Source organism: Equus przewalskii, chromosome 26 (assembly GCF_037783145.1).
Source record: "Equus przewalskii isolate Varuska chromosome 26, EquPr2, whole genome shotgun sequence".
NCBI classification, from domain to species: domain Eukaryota; kingdom Metazoa; phylum Chordata; class Mammalia; order Perissodactyla; family Equidae; genus Equus; species Equus przewalskii.
The window spans coordinates 20,529,827-20,546,613 of record NC_091856.1 but is presented as its reverse complement, the minus strand read 5'-3'; the positions used below and the strand labels follow the sequence as shown (position 1 = coordinate 20,546,613).

The 16,787-nt window shown below is 41.9% G+C and overlaps 1 protein-coding gene across 1 annotated transcript in view; it reads right to left on the bottom strand.

Annotated features, from left to right (window-relative positions):
- PAPPA (pappalysin 1) overlaps positions 1–16,787 on the bottom strand; it is a 236,698-nt gene that overhangs the window by 146,222 nt on the left and 73,689 nt on the right. The window contains exon 7 of the mRNA XM_070596239.1: positions 10,597–11,095. Within this exon, the coding sequence (XP_070452340.1) occupies positions 10,597–11,095 (499 nt within the window). The remainder of the gene's footprint in view (positions 1–10,596; positions 11,096–16,787) is intronic.

The window sequence follows — 16,787 nt, the reverse complement described above, 5'->3', positions numbered from 1 at the left end:
CTTAGAAGTTACAGGAAAGGACTCCAATATACCAGATGTCATCTGTATGGTCATGAATTCTGACCACTTATTGATCTGCCACAGGATTTACTTATTCATTCATTATGTATGCACGCATTCATTTACCTACATTTATTGACTAGCTACTTGATGCCTGGCCTTGCACAAGAGGCTGAGGATAATGCGGCAAATACCACTGAGTCCCCACCTCTAATATCTCACTGTCATATCAAAATGCCACTGAACAGGAAAAATGCACCAATACATTCTGAAATTATCCCAAAGGGAGAGCTAGGAAAGCCTAAGAAACAAAATGTGTGTTAAGGAGATGGCTTTGAGAGTCCCAGCATGCCTGGAAGGCTTTCTTTAGAGACGGCCAATCTCTGAACTCACAGTCCAGACTTATCGCCAATATGAATGTAAACTGCTCCCTCCACCCATACAGAATTAGACACACTCAGTGCAGGTGAGATCTCACGGAAGGTCTGAACAGAATGTCAGAGCTGAAAATGACCTTCAGAGTCATCTACATATGTCTTCATTTTATAGAAAGGGAACTTGGGCCCACAGATGGGGAGTCACGGACCAGGGACACAGGAAAATTTCAAAACAGGCCTGGAATCCATGCTTCCTGGTTCCAAGGCCAGCACTTTGCTGGGCTTTCTCTTTCTCTCTTTAGCGCAGCTACAGAAATTAAAGTGCAATTTATCTTTTCTTTCTTCTAATCCAACACTGAACCATAGCAACTCTGGTTAGAGTTTAATGGGAAACTGTTTCATGTGTGTGTCTGCGTGTCTGTGTCTGCCTTTCACACATGCTCTCTGGCTTGGCCCTAGCCAAGAACAAGCCTAATGAAAACCAAACAATAGAAAGAATCTTGAACATTTAAATCTTTATAGTTCCCCAGATTGCATCATATTCTTGCAAGTCCATTATCTCATTAGTTTTTTAGGACACCCCATGTGAGACTATATGGACAGGAGTCATCACCCACATTTTCCAGAAGAAGATGCTGAGGTTCAAACTACTGAAGGAACTGGTCAGGGTCACACAGCAAGGCAGTCATGTGCTGGCCTGGGAATCAGATCTCCTGATTCCAAATTCAGCATCTCTAAAGTAATGTCTGAGGTTCCTGTTTTAGCAGACACAACATACACCCACCAAGACCTGTCCTAAGGATTTTCATCGTCTCGGAGCACAGACTGAATGGATTTTGTCCACTCCTCTTGCCAATGCCCAGTGTGAGATAAATTCCTCCAACCTTCCCACATCTGTAATTACTCTGACGGCTGTTATTTTCCTTCTCTTTCCTGTTCATTATTTGTTTTCTTAAAAATCAGGAATTGGAACCACACAACTAAGCCCAGCCCATGCTACCTACCCCCAGGGCAAGTAGCAAAAGAACAAAGAAGTAGGTGACATCTGGACACCCATTGCAACCTGATTTCACTAACTCATTGTTTTCCAAAGGAACTCTTGATCTTCCCCACCCTCTAATAAAAAACTAAATTAAAATCTATTCCTCCATTTCAGAAAATAACATTTCCTTCCTTCCAAATACTCAAACTCGAAACTTGGGAGTCCCTGGACAGCTCCTTCTTAAAACCCTTGCATCCAATACATTGCCAAGTCCTGTTGATTCCTTCTTTGAAAGATACCTCCAATTCATGCACTTCTCTATGCAAATAATCATAATTTCTGGTCTGGATTTTAGCAATAACCCCTAAATGATCTTTCTCACTCTTTCTCAGTCCTTTCTTCACAGAGCACTCAGAGCAATTGTATAAAAACACAAATCTGATTGGTTTACTCCTCTACTTTCCTATGAGTAAGTCCAATCCCATGACATGGGCCACAACGTCTTCATAATCTGGCCCTTGCTTACCTCTCCAGTCTTGTCTTATATATCTTCACCCTTAATTTAGGGGAAATTATGCTCTATTATAAACTCTTGTAATAATAGCCTTCAGTTTATAATCATATTTTTAGTTGGGCTATTATTCAGTACAGTCTTCCTATGCCATTATAAGATTCAGAATTACAGTGCCAGCATGGAGACTGACATGCGGTCAGCAGTTGCTTTTAAATGACTGACTGATGGAATGAATAAATTTATCAACGGAGCTTTTGGCCCATAATTTAACTTCTGTGGGTCTTATTTAAGATCTGTAGAAGAGATGCTGTAATGGCCCACTCACTTTAAAGCCCCAGTCGTGTATCATACTGATCCACAGAAACTTGGATAACTGATTTCAGTGGTGTTCGTGCCAAAGAGGGGCCCTTCAAGCTTTCAAAATCACGAAGGTACTTGGAGATAGTCAGCACTTGTATGGTTGCTGCTGACCCTGGAGATCTATTGATTTTGGTAAACTCTTTTGCTTATCCTAATATTCCTAGAACCCGTATTTCATTCTGAGAGGTACTTGGCCTAAGGCTGATGAGAGGGAGTTGTAGGTAGAGATGCCCAGCTTCTAGAAATAGAGTAAGATTGTGCTGACTATGCATCCTGCTAGCCTGGGCTAGGAACAGAGGTATTCATTCTGGGCTTGGAGAAACAGCCCTCACTCCTGATGCTGCTCATCTGTGCTGGCGGGCAGAGCATCAGAATGCAGGAACGTTGGGCAGGCATGGGAGAAGGCCTCCTCAGGAAAGGGTCACCCCTGGAGCATGCATTTCAGGAACAGGTTAATGTCCACATTTTGTCAAGACTCTTCCTCCTCAGCTACTTAAATGTTCAAAAAACAAATTAAAAAGTGTGTTCTCTTCTCTTCTGTATGTTTATTCTATTGCTTCTTGGAAATAAGAAAAGCTAGTTTTAACATCTACTTTCTCCATCCATCAGGATGCCACTTCATCCTTTGCCTGTCATAACAATGATTATGCTCTCTAGCGTGCCAGGCACACCCTTCGGGGTCAGGCAGGCAGACGTAAAACTTGACTCTAGCATCTACTGACTATGGGACCTTAAATGAACAACTTTACCTCTTTAAGTATCGGCTTCCTTATCTAAAAATAAGGCATACTGATACCCGTACCTCATCAATAGGCTTATAAAAAATACTGAGCAAATATGTAGTATTCACTACATGGTAGTTATTATTAGTAGTAATGTGAATTCTACTATTAGTAGATGCTACCTGCATATGTGATGGTGGTTGACATATCATGGTGACTAAACTTAGGCTCCCCTGAGGGATAAACTGGGTTGTTTTTTGTTACTCACCGCATCTTCAGAATGTAGTATGGTTTCCAGCCAAGGAGGACACTAAATTTGCATTTGATAAATATATCAATGTATAAATGATTACTAAGAGTAACTTCTTCATAAATGTTATTTCCCCCTTGACCACCTGTTTCACCCTAGATTCTAATAACATTTATGGATATGCAGGAGGGCTGACATTAAAATTCCAACTTAACACATGGTAAAACTGAGGTGTGATAAGATTAACAACTAGACATAATGTAAAGATATTAATAGACAATCACAGAGGAGGAAACATAAGTAGCCAGTAAATATTTAAAAAGATGCTCGCTCAAGATGTTCAATCAGAGATCATCAATGAGAAGTCAAGTTTTACCCATTAAATGGGCAAAGACAAAGCACTTTCATTTTGTCAAGTAGTAGTGATGATGTGGACCAGCAGGTCCTGCCATATACAGCTGGTAGGGTGTGAGTTAGTTCACCCTCTCTGAATGCCATAGGTTGTATCCATTAAAATAAAAAAGCCCCATAGCTCATGACCCAACAATTCTATTTCTCAGTATCAACCCTAGAGAAATGCTCATAAGTGCCCACAAGGAGGTTTATCCAAGAGTGCTCAATGCAACATTTGTTTGCAATAGAAAAATGTATGCAATAACCTAGATACCCAGCATTTGAGGCATGGCTAAATAACCTGTAGCACGTTCATATTATGGAATACTATACAGCAGCTAAAAAGAATAAAGCAGATTTAAGAACCAAAGTGGAGAGATAGCCTAGATTAATACATTTCCTCCCTCAATGCTCTACATTTGAACTGTGATTGAACATGCACTTCTGCCACGAAGTATGGTACATTGGTTCATTCATTCATTCATTGTTTACTCATCCATTCATTTATCAGTGTTTGCTGAGCATCCACTTTCTTTCTTTCTTTCTTTCTTTCTTTTTGAGGAAGAAAAGCCCTGAGCTAACTGCTGCCAATCCTCCTCGTTTTTCTGAGGAAGGTTGGCCCTGAGCTAACATCCGTGCCCATCTTCCTCTACTTTATATGTGGGACGCCTACCATGGCTTTTTGCCAAGCTGAGCATCCACTTTCAATCATCCATACTGTGACAAACCTCTTCAACGATCAACTCTTATTCAACCCTTAGGTCTCAGCTTAGACATAACTTCTTCCAAGAAACTTCCCTTAGCCACCTTAGGCTGGATTAGACACCCTTTCTGTTTTCTCACAGCTTCCCGTGCTCTTCACATTATAGCACTTTTCATGCTGCAAGATGATCACCTGATTCCTTGCTTGTTTCCCCCTTAAACTGTGTGCTCATGAGGCCAGGGATCAGGGCCGTATTCCTAGCTCCAGCACAGTGCATGGCACAGAACAGACACTTAATATTTAAGTGAAACAGCAAGTATTACTGAACATAACTACATTAGATCTTCAGTATTTGGTTGATACGTGAATTAATAAATGAAGACATACGAGAATAAAAAATGGATGACTAGGTGACATACAGAAAGAGCCAGGAAAAGAAATGTGGCTAAGAAAAAAAATGAAGTGGTGACTCAGCTTGAGAACCATAGAAAGAGTATTAAAGAGCCACCTATGCCTGCAGTTGGCTATGACTTGGGCTAAACTTTCCCAATCCTCTGATGCTTAATAATGGCATCACATGCCAGTGTTATGGCTAAGATCTGGAAGTAAGAGACCCATCTTCTGAGAGGTTCCACTTTGTGCTACTGCTCATTCTTCATTTATTCATTCAACAGGCATTCACAGATCCCTGATTCTGTTACTTGTGAGCGTGCTAAATTTTGAACATAAGAATCTGAACCAGGTGAGAGAAAACAACACAAGTGCAATTGAATATAAGACAATATAAGAAAAGTACCAAGGATCATGTTGTAAGACATCCATGTTCCAAATAGGGTAGGATTTCAACGATGGCAGCCCAGCTAGCCTTTATTATGAGTCACTAGGAGATACTTCCGGTCTCTGTTCAAATGTCACCTCATCCGAGAGGCCTCCTCTGACTACCTATCTAAAATCACCAAATCTTACTCAACTGGGATATTAAGCAATTGTTTCTGGTTTGTCTCTTCCAACTACATTGTAGGAATCCATGAGAATAAGGACCTTTTCTGCTGTTTTCACTACTGCATCCTTAGTGCCTAGAAAGTAATTGGGTTCATGGTGGGAATCCACAAGTATTTGCTGAGCGAATGAACTGATGAATGAACTCAAGTTTTTGAGCTGATTGATGGGGGTTCTGAGCATGTGGAGTCCAGAGGAGGATATTTGGAATCTGATTTGTAAAATTTGGACTCACATTCACAAGAATTTCCAACCCACATCAAATGAATGTATCCTTTCCTTAGGTTTATTCATTTCCCCCAAGAATTATATTGAGAATACCAAGGAGGTGAGGTAAAATAGACAGAGATTGTGTTGGCAGCTGAACAGGTCCGAATGTGAGAGAAGAATCAATAGATTAGTTAATCAGATACGCAAACAAGCCATTTGGGAGCCATGACTCCTAAGTTATTTCCAGCTCTAAATCTAAGATCCTAAGAAGAGAGAGGCACAAACAAAGTAGGCAACAGAAACATATTTGTTAGACTAGAAAATAAATTACTAAGAGTACCAGCTTTGGAGTTGATGGATCTATGTACAAACGCCAGCTACGCTGCTTGATAGCTGTGTAAACTCTTGCGTTTCAGGTCCTCATCTGTAATCTGGGGATAAAATCACCTAGCTTGTGGGGTTGTTGTGCAGATTAAATCCAATGAGATTATCTAAGTAAAGCCCTTAGTAAGTGCTTGACACGCAGTGGATGCTTAGTAAATAATAGCTTCTTCATTTCTCTTCAACTGCCAAACTCTGTCCCATTCTTCATTCAAGAGCCATTGAAAAATATTTATTAATAACTACTTTGTGCCTGGAATTGTTCTAGGCTCTTGGAATGCACCAGCAGACAAACAGGGAAAAACAATCCAGTCCTCAGGAAGTTTATATTCCTCAATTAAGTCTCAATTCTTCCAAGTCTGAATTAGAGGCCTCTGACTCTCTGTCCTCACTTCTCCCCTCAGGGCATTACTATACTGCACTGATGCTGCTTGCCTAACTCTTTCTCTTCCCATAGAGTGTGAGCACCATGAGGGCAGATTCTATGCCTGTCCTGGCACCACTGCATCACCACTTCCAAACATGGCGCTTGGCATTTAATGGATACCCAGTAACTATTTGCTGAACCAATTGATGATGGATGGGTGGCAGGTGAGTAGATGAATAATGAGAGTGAGCTGTTCAGTGTTCCTGGTTTGCTTTATATCTCACTTCCTCTAAGCCAAAAAAAAAAAAAAAAAAAAGGCTTAGCTTTGTCCAGAGTCTTCACTTCTTAGAGAAATCTGAAGAATCTATGCAGGCACAAGGAGCATGGTGCCCAGTGCAAAGGCATCTGACAGTTAAGTTAAGAAATGGAATCTTCCCTGCTCTTTCTTCCCAGTCAGATGCATAAAGGCTGGCTGTATAACTTGTGTTGCTGGATCCCAAGAGTGGGTCACAGGAGTTGATGGTGGGCTAGTGGTCTGGGAGCTGTAATCCTGCCTTCTACTTGTGTATCTAGAATTATGGCCAGCTGAGATGCATGTCTGAACTCTAAAATTATGCCTTTGGATCATCGTGACAGGAGCTAGTGTGGTGTTGTGGTTAGGAAAGTGGAATTTGGAATTAGACCTGGGTTTTAAACCTGGCTCTGCCATTACCAGCTGTATGAGTTCAGATAAGCTACTTCTCTGAGCTTTAGCTTTTTCTCTGAGCTTCATCTGCCTCTTAAGTATTCGTAAGGCACTTAAAACAGAGTAAATACTCAGTACATAAATGGTTGTTATTATTATTACCTACACACTGCACATTTCACTAGGACATCCAGAACCAGTGAGGTCCCCTCTGTGTACTGATTCTTACAGACAATCTCTGCTGAGTCCCTTTTACCACAAAAAAGTGAATGACACACCTGTCACCTAAGAACAACATCTATCCACAGAGAAGAGCTTAACATGTCAATCCCTCATTTTACAGCTATGGAAACTGAAGGCCCAAAAGGTGACAGTGTGTCTTAATGTCACATGGTGAGTTAGTAGCAGAGTCAGCGCTGGTCCCCTTTCCCTCTGCTGGTGTCAGTTCGCGTTCAATGGAGGGGTTTCCACTTATGGGAGATGTTTCATATTTCTTCATTGTCCTGGCCAAAAGTAATCAGTCTACTAAAAGCATCTATGGGGTAAGCACAGAAGCCTCTCCCTTCATCAATGTCATACCTTGGAAAACTATCTTCAGTATAGATAACAGAAAGAATAAATATTTTTGTTGAGAGAAAAAAATGAAGACAACGGTCAAAGGGGATCATGTAATGGGTTGAGTCAGGGAAGAAAAAGAAAGCATTTTTTCTCTCTCCTCTTTTTCTCCAAAACAGTCTTTATTTAGAACTTGTACAAGAGCCAATTTATTTGATATGGAAAAAATGTGAAAGTAGCAAAATACACACACATGCACATACACACACACACAAAGAGGTATTTGCGTTGGAGTTCAGAACTCCAATTACCAAGAGATAAAGGAGTTGAAGTGGTAGGTTGACTTGGAATGATGTTTTACTTTCTTGAGATTCTCAGAGAACATTCAGGTCAGAAAGTAGAAGCCAGCCCAGCCCAGGTCTCCAATAAATTCCCTGGGACTCAAGAAAGACCAAGAGGAAGCCTAGTGAAGCCCTCCATATACCCCTTGTGCCTGTCACATAGTGAGGACTAGAGAAATACTTGCTGAGTGAATGAAAGAACAAATGGTACATAAAGGCATGGACCGGAATAGCGGTGGTTTTGGAAGCAAATTGGCACAGGACTTGGTTTTTTCATCAAGCGGTTAAGGCCTTCAGCACTAAAGTGTGTCTACAGGAAAGGGACCGGGTCTGAGTCATCCCTGAAACCTCCAGTTCCCAGGACACACTCTGGCACATAGAATGTTCCCAATTTGCAAATTGAATGAGTAGTCATATGAGTGTAAGAGAACTTGGAGATTCCTGGGCCTGAGACATTTTAGAGCAGTGGCTATTAAACTTTAACCAGCACCAGAGTCATCTGGAGAGGTCCTGCACTCAGTTTCTGATTCAGTCATCTGGGCTGGGGCCTAAGAACCTGGCCTTTCTACATACCCAGTTGATGTTGATGCTGCTGGTCAGGGGCCCCACTTCAAGATCTTGATTTAGTGCAGTGGTTCTTAAACTTGGCTGCAGGTTATAATTACCCAGTGAGATTTTAAAAGTCCTAAAGGTCAGGTCTTATCCTTACAAACAAAACCAATACCTGTTGGGGACAGGGGAGGGGATGTAAGTGAGACACAGGGGATTTCAAAATGCCCCAAGATTTCATAATATGCAACTGAGTTTGAGAACCACGAATATAGTGAAACCTCCTCCCTGTAAATTGGAGGCTTCTGAAGACCAGAAGGGGTAACCAGCCTAAGTTACCCTATGACCAGCCTAAGATCATAGAGCTAGTTAGCACTTAACTGAGACTAGAAGTCAGAATGATTTTGCTGCTTCAGTTTTCTTTCCGCCATTCCACACTTATCAACCCATGTCAGCTCCCACAGGCTCAAAACTCAGGGCAAAAACTGAAAGCTGTGTTTATACTGAGGTTTTAAGACAGCTATTCTTTCTTCTCTCCATTGTTTTATGAAGAAATTTTAAGTGGATGCATATTTATAGAACTTTACCCCTCTAGACAAGTGAGGAGACGGAAGAGACAGGGTTATGGAATATTTTCAAGGCAAGATGATCCTTAATATTTTAAGTACATTCTCAAATACAAACCAAGTGCTCCCTCTGAGTTCTTAGACAGATGTTCTTCATCTCTATGTCAATGAACGGGAAAGGCTTTGCTTGTGATGTGCACGTTAATTGCTGGCATGTAAAAGGAAGTGCTGGTAAAGTGTTTGAAAGTGGTTCTGTCTCTTAAAAAGATTAAAAGTTTCCTCCAGAACTTGGTTTCTATTAACGATTGGCTCAGTGAATATCTTCAAGCAGACAGAGCAGAGACTGTGTCTTATATAATCTTCGAACCTAAGAAAGAGCCACAAAAGGCCATAGAAGCATTGACTTCAACATTTTCATCACACAGAAGATGAAACTGAGGCTCAAAGAGATTGACTGATTGATTTAACATTAGTAAGTGGACTGGTTGGGACTAGACACAAGATGTCTGACTCTGAGCTAGTGTTCTTCTGAATACTCAGAATGTTCCCTACTGATGTCTGTTGCACACAGTAGATGTTCAAAAATCTTTGGTGATTGACTTCATAGACTCTCGGTACCCAAATTAGATGACTACGGTTCCTTCACTTGTTAGCTTAAAGCAAAAGTTGGAGTCACATCTTTAATTGAATACTGGTTAAGTGTGCTGAATTAGGAGTCAGGACAGAATTCCAATCCTGACCTCACCACTTCCTAACTGTGTGATTTTGGATACATGACTTCACAACTCCTACCTGCAGTTTCCTTTGCAAAATGAGAAGATAATAAGGCTGTGGTTGTGGAGAGGATGAAAGTAGTAAGAGACGCAAAGACCTTAGCTCATTGTCTGGCATATAGGAAAAACACTAGTGACTTCATTATAAGGTGGCTTCTCTCATAAAACAAATCCTGAGGATGTTTGAGGAAGAGGTGAAAAGAGAGGTGGCTTGAGAATTGAATATTAAGGACAGGCACTTAAAAGCAGTTAATATTCAAAAGAATCATAGAGCTCTAGAGCTGTCAGGGCCCTTAAGGATCAAATGGGTTTGAACTTCTCTTCTACCACAGAAAGGAAACCAAAACAAGAACCGTGACTGGTGATGTTCACCTCCCAGCAACTGTCTCAGGCAAATACCCAGAAACATACTCAATTCCCAGCCAACCTGCTATGACCTCACCCCTTCTCATTCACTGAAAAAGCAATCACAATGCATGAATCTTCTTCAGTTTAATATAAAAAGGAAATCATTAGCAAATTTCAGTTCTTTCACTTTCATTAGTAACAAATGACTTTCTCATTGCTAATCTCATCCAACCTCGTTCATTTTACTGTTGGAAAGACTAAGCTTTAGACAGGTCATGACACAGAGTCATACATTAGAGTTGTCACCAAAATCCAAGCCTCCTGGTTCCTTGTCCACTGCTCTTCCCACAATATCAACTCTGCCTTGTTAAGACAACTCTACACCTAATGTCAGGTTACAAATCCCTAGAAGTGAGTCTGGCTGTGATGAACCTTCTTCCAGTTCAGGCCTGTCTTACCCTCCTTAAACCCTTCTATAGCCCACCCATGGGATCATCTCCCTCTCCAGAGAGTGCACTTACATGTCTGTGAATCTTCTGTTGAGGTGTAGGATGGAGGCCACATCCGCCTGGAGAGGAGGGTCCCGAACCACTTTGTACTGCAGGGGCTTACACTTTAGGCAGAGAGGGCTGTCTGGGATGGAGGTCAACATGGCTGCATCAATCTCCAGGTGCTCATCCAACGTGTATATCTGGATGCCATACACCTCCTCGCCCACATCCCGCACTTTGATGGTCAGTGGGACATCACAGAAGACGTTTTGAGGGCCCAGGGAGATGTTCTTCCCACTGATAGTCAACAGTTTGATGTCATTGACAGCCCCACTAGAGTCCCAGTCAGTGGAGACAAAGGTCACCCAGATGGTCAAAGACTCAGGGATCAATGGGTAGCGGAATTCCAGTTCAAGGTAGCAGCCTTGTGGCTCAGGGCAGGCTGGAGGGACCGTGTGTGGGTTGACAGCTGAATTTGGGCTCCAGGTGCGGACACTGGACTTACAGGGCTGTTCAACATCTGGATGACCTATAGAGAAGAGATGAGGACATGAGCTCCTGAAAGACCTTCAGTCTGATCCTCAGTTTCCTGTAGACCCTAGAAAAGCTTGGCCTGACTAAAACTCAGAGGGGAAAAAGAGAGGAAAGATTCTTGATGTCTTAGCGAATCTACTGTATACACAGCACTCAGCTTGTCCCCACCCTTGCTATCCAGATCTTGGATGAATCACCAGACATTTGGTCAAAACTACATTCAAGTAAGTGTCTTACTATTGAGTTAATGCCCAAACTTTCCTTCCTAATCTCCCACTTGTAGGCTTTGCTGCCTCAGACGAAAAGAAGGAAGGGCACACATATGCTAAACCGCCACTATGAGCCCTGAACTTGTTTAATTCTTGCAAAAACTCATTTCAGAGGTGAGGCAGCTAAGGCTCAGAAATGTGGAGTGAACTGATCACAGTCTCACAGCTTGAAGTGTAAAGGTCAGCATTAGAACCACTTTTGTCTCATCCTGAAGTTCGTACTCTTTGTTCTCCCTATCAGATGCAGGAGTCACTGAAACAAACTAGCATTCCTGTGGTAGTGCCTTTGGTACAACTTGCTTGGAATGACAGGAGGGACAGAAACTTCCACCAAAGAGGAGGTGAGCACAGACGGCTTCTGCCCCTTGGACTGAGGATTCCGGGAGGAAACTGTCTAGAACCATGAATGACAGAGCTGGAAGGCAGCCCTGGAGCCATCTTATCTCTCCTCCTCCTCTTCTCCTCATGAGGTCATTCCATACCACTGAGCTTCTCAGAGCTCTGTCCAGTCTGACTCAGGAAGGGGAGGGTTGTGTGAGGAGGGAGGAGAAGGAAGGAGGGATTCTTCTACCCTTTCCCCAGGGAGACGATGCCTCATCCCCACTGATCAGCCTGCAGCGACTTCTGAATTTTTCTCTGCTGAGATCATTAGTCCTAGACCCTCAGAGAGCTCTCCTTTGCACTGCTGAAAAAAGTAATCAGGACTCAATGTAGCGATTGGCTCTAATTTGTTTAAGGGAGTCTAGCAAGAGATACAGCTCAGCTGGTGTGGGTAGGATGGAGCATCTGATCTCAAGTTGTCCTATTAGCCACATTATTGTTTTTTTCTTTAGCATCAGTGGTTGATGGGGGGTGGGGATGCTGGACATTTCTAAAGCAAAAGAGAAAAAGCAATCTTTGTCTGAAAAGGATTTGTGGTAATGTTACAGCATAACAGGAGTCACCACAACATGAACACTAGAAAGCCATTTTGGTGGAAAAGTTATTCCAGGGAAGGCAGTAAATGCCTCCAATCCCCTTGCATCTGCCCAGCCAAAGGAGAAGAAAGAAGACACTAAGTGGAGATGGAGAAGAGAAGAGAAGAAGAGGAGGATAAAGAAAATTCAAAAGATTTTTTTAGATATGAACATTAGAACCGGAAGAGATGGATATAACTACAAGATACCCTCCACCTCTCCTTAGCTAGGTTCATTCATGACTTACAGCAAATGCTGGCTAGAAGCAACCAGTAGTATAAGTCTAAGGCACAAAGAAGAGCCCTACCTAAGCTGACGCCTTTCTTCCTGTCAAGTCTCTAACCCAATGAGTTCTTGACTCTCTTGATTTTGTGGGTTGTTGGCACACATATATCACTTATTCATCCAATAAGCTTTATTTAGGGCAGCATTTTAATACACATGAAATACATTCTCTAGCCATTAATTTATTCATCTAATTGTCACCCAAATCCTGTGAGACAGTTTTCCTTTTTGTCTCGATTTTGTAGCTCTGTTTCACTCAATGCCATATAGCCTTTGCTTAATACAGTGCCTGGTCCAAAGACAGTGAACATAGTACACCTTCAATAAATATTTGTTAAATGACAAATCTTCTATTTTGTTAACATGGAGTTAAAAAAGAAGTTAAGGTTCCACGGAATATTAGAGCCTGCTGTGTTGTGGTGAGTGCCAGGTGAACATTCCACCCCCTCCATGGGCTTTTCCTGGAATTGGCAAGGGATGGAGCAATCTTTCTCCCTTCCTTGTCAGTGGTGGGAAGCCACAGGAGAGAAAAGATGACAAATATGTTTGGCTCATGCTTTCTCCCTGGTTTCTTGTTAATCAACAGAGGGACCAAATGCTTTCCAAAGGACAGGAAGGTGAGCCTGGTCATTATGCTCAAGTGAGTAAACAGGAATAGAAATCTTAGCAAAGCTTGTGCTTGTCTGGTTGTCAGAGACAATCTTGTAGTTATAAAAAAGGAGCCTCAAGAGTCATTGAGTCCAACCCATCACCAATGCAGCAATCCCTTGAATCATACCAGGCTTCATGAATTGACCATCCTCCGTGTGCTAGGCACTGGGCCAAGCACGTTACATGCCTCAGTTCTTCTCATCCTGGCAATGAGTCTATGATGCAGATCTTAAGAAACTCATTTTACAGAAGAGGAAACTGAGACTCAGATGGTTAAACAATTCCCTGGTGGGGAGTAGAATATTATGTGATACTGTTGGTTCAGGCAGCATGCCAAGCTTTGAAGCAATGGAAGTTGGGTTAAAACATCAGCTATACAGCTTCTCATTGTGTCACCTACTGTAATGATACCTACCTCACAGGGGTGCTGTAAAACTCAAATGGGATGAGATATTTCATAGATGCTCACAAATGTATTAGCTCTGATCTGAACATAAAGAGGGATTAACAAGGAAAAGCTTGGGAGGAGGAGATATTCTAAGCAAAGAAAACAGTTGAGAGAAGATGTGAACTAAAGTGACTACAGTTTTGAGTACAACAGGAGAGCAGCAAATGATGAGTCTGGCAAACTAAGCAGAATCAAGATTATGAAGGGTCTTATATGTCACGTTAAGGAAACAGAATTGTATACTGAGACAGATGAGGAGCTACTGAAGAATTTTAAGCAGACAAGTGAAAGTTGTCTTTTAGAAAAACCACTGTTTAGAGTCACAAATGCTTTCCATCCATCTATCTATTGACCCATCCATCTATCTATCTATCCACCCACCCATCCATCCATCCATCAAAAGAATAATTATTGACTGCCTGGTCTGTGTCCAGTGTTAGGCTAGTCTCTGGGGAAACAGGTTTCTACAGACATGGTCTCTGCCCACAAGGAGCTTCTAGTCCAATGAAACCAGTTAGGAAACTGCTATACTAATGCAGACAATACACAACTGTGGACAAAGGAACATCAAGGGCGATGAGCACAAATCAGAATCTCTAAGGAGGAAAAATGGACACAGTAGGGAAATTGATTGGATGTGTGGTGGTGAGCAAGGGAGAAGGGCTAGAAAAAGGAAAGAAAGAGAAGAAGGAAAGGAAGGAAGGAGAGAAAGGAGGGGGGAAGAAAGGAATGAAGGAAGAAAGAAAGGAAGGAAGAATGAAAAGTGCAAAAGTACTGTTACTGCATTATAAACACATATCCTTTTGTATATATGGTGACTACATGAAAAGGTACATGTTTATATAAGCTGTCCACTAGAAATGGGGCCATATATGTGTCTGAAATATATTTATACATACTTATGCTGATTTAAATTTATATTTATAAAGATCTATACAGATGTCTCTTACATATCTTTGTGTCTATACACTGCAGCTGTTGACACAAATATGTCATAAAAACTTGGTGCCAAGTTTTTTCCAGGTGAATACTTCAGTACACCTGAAATATTCTGGGCAGAAAAATGGGGAAAAGACTCACACACATAAGAAAAAATGAAAACAGCTAGTGCTATCTGTTAATCTCTCATAGAAAATCCAATGCTTGTAATATATTACATGCTTGCATTAGTGATCTTAATTGGGATATAAGTCGGTCAGATCTAACTGTATAATTACTGGGCTACAAGTGTAGCATGGTATAGAATATCTCAGGAAAAACTCATCTATGAAATATAGTTTTTGCTAACAAGATAGGAAAGCACAGTTTCTTTTGATGATAATCACTTTCTGTAGACAATGGTGAGAATTTCTGTGACTATTTACTGGAAGTTCATGAAACGGAGTTAATGAAAAATAGTGGATATTCAATAAATATGTGTTAAATGAAGAACCTTCCATCTTGTTAATATGGAGTTAAAATAAAGAAGTTACAACTCCATGGAATATTAGAGTTGGAAAGGACATTCATTCTGTGGATAAGATGCTATCTTCAGAGAAGATCACTCAAGAGCACGGAGCATCTTGATGGCCAGGCTGGGACCAAGATCCATTCCTCTTCATCTTCCCCCAACCCCACGCTCTTTCCCCCTAAAGATACGTCTGGCATCGCTCATGGATCTAGGAGTTTTATGTTAGTTTGGGAAGTCCAAAAACTTAAACACACAAAGACAAATAGGATGAAAATGAGTTGAGAAATAAATTACAGAGTTTGGCTCATGGAAAAGTTTATTTCTTCAAGGATATTAAAAGGGTCTGAGCCAAACGGATCACAGAGCCTGTAATAGGATGCTCTAAAAAAAGAACAGTGTCTTTTCCTGGCCTGAATGTACTAAATTTACATATCCTGAAGGAAAACCCAGGGCAGCTGGGTTTCCTTGGAGGCCTGAGTCAGCTCAGGGAACCAAGGAGCTCAGCGCTTCCAGTTTAACTCCCTTCTGCGTATCACGTGTTAAGTGGGTCAGGGACAAACCGGGAACAGACTTAACCAATTGACAGTTGGATTGGATGGAGGTGTGGGGAGATGTCTGGAAATTATTTCATTCTCACAAGTGGTAGCACAAACTATGATGATTTTAGCCAGAGAAGTCTCAGGGGAGAGCCCTGTTGGTTCTACCTCTCAAATATCTCTCAATTCCATTGTCTTCTCCCCACCTTCACCGCCGCCAGCCTCATCCAGGCCACCACCATCCCTCTCCTGGATTCCTGCCATAGCCACCTAGCTGCTCCTCCCCAAATCTCTTCTCCACAGTCACCCAAGCAATCTTTATCATATGCATATCTCACCACATCCCAGACCCCTGCCAAGGCACATGGTGTTTCCCACTGCCCTCAGTTTAACTCCAAATCCATCTTCATCTGGTTAATATATCTCTCACCTAGTCCAACCTCTCCCCACTTCACATCTTGCTCTTCATGCCTCAAACCCATTTAAGTTCTCTCATTACTGAAGAGCTTTTGTTTATGTAGGTTGTACCTATTTGTAGTTAGCATATTGTAAATTAAAACTGAGAAACTTCAAAACACAAGAACACAGAAGCGTGCATTCCATTAGCTATCAGAGCAGTAATAACATCACGCTCCATGCAGCCACTGGAAAGCTCCACTGTACTCTCAGGAGAGAATGAGAGTGAAAAAGGTAGATGATGTCATAGCATTATTACAAAAATAATTTCAGACTTTGAGGACACCCTAAAAAGTTTCCAGGAACACTATAAGCTCCAGATCACCCTAAGAAAACAACCACTCTCAATATACCAAACTTCTTTCACATTCTCCAATGCACCTTGCTCACCGGAGTGGTGGCATTTCCCAGGTAGCCTGAGTCTCAGTTCTGGGCAAGATCCCCTTCTTACTGGTCCCCCAGCATCTGTACTGCTATCAGCATGGGCCTCAGCACACCCGATCGTAATCGTCCATTTACTCATCGGACTCCCCTATTAGATGGTCCACTCTGCCTTGTCCATGTGCCCAGGCCCAGCACAGTGCCTGGCACAATGTTCCTATGGTGGTCATAGATGAGACTGGATCACCCTCTGCC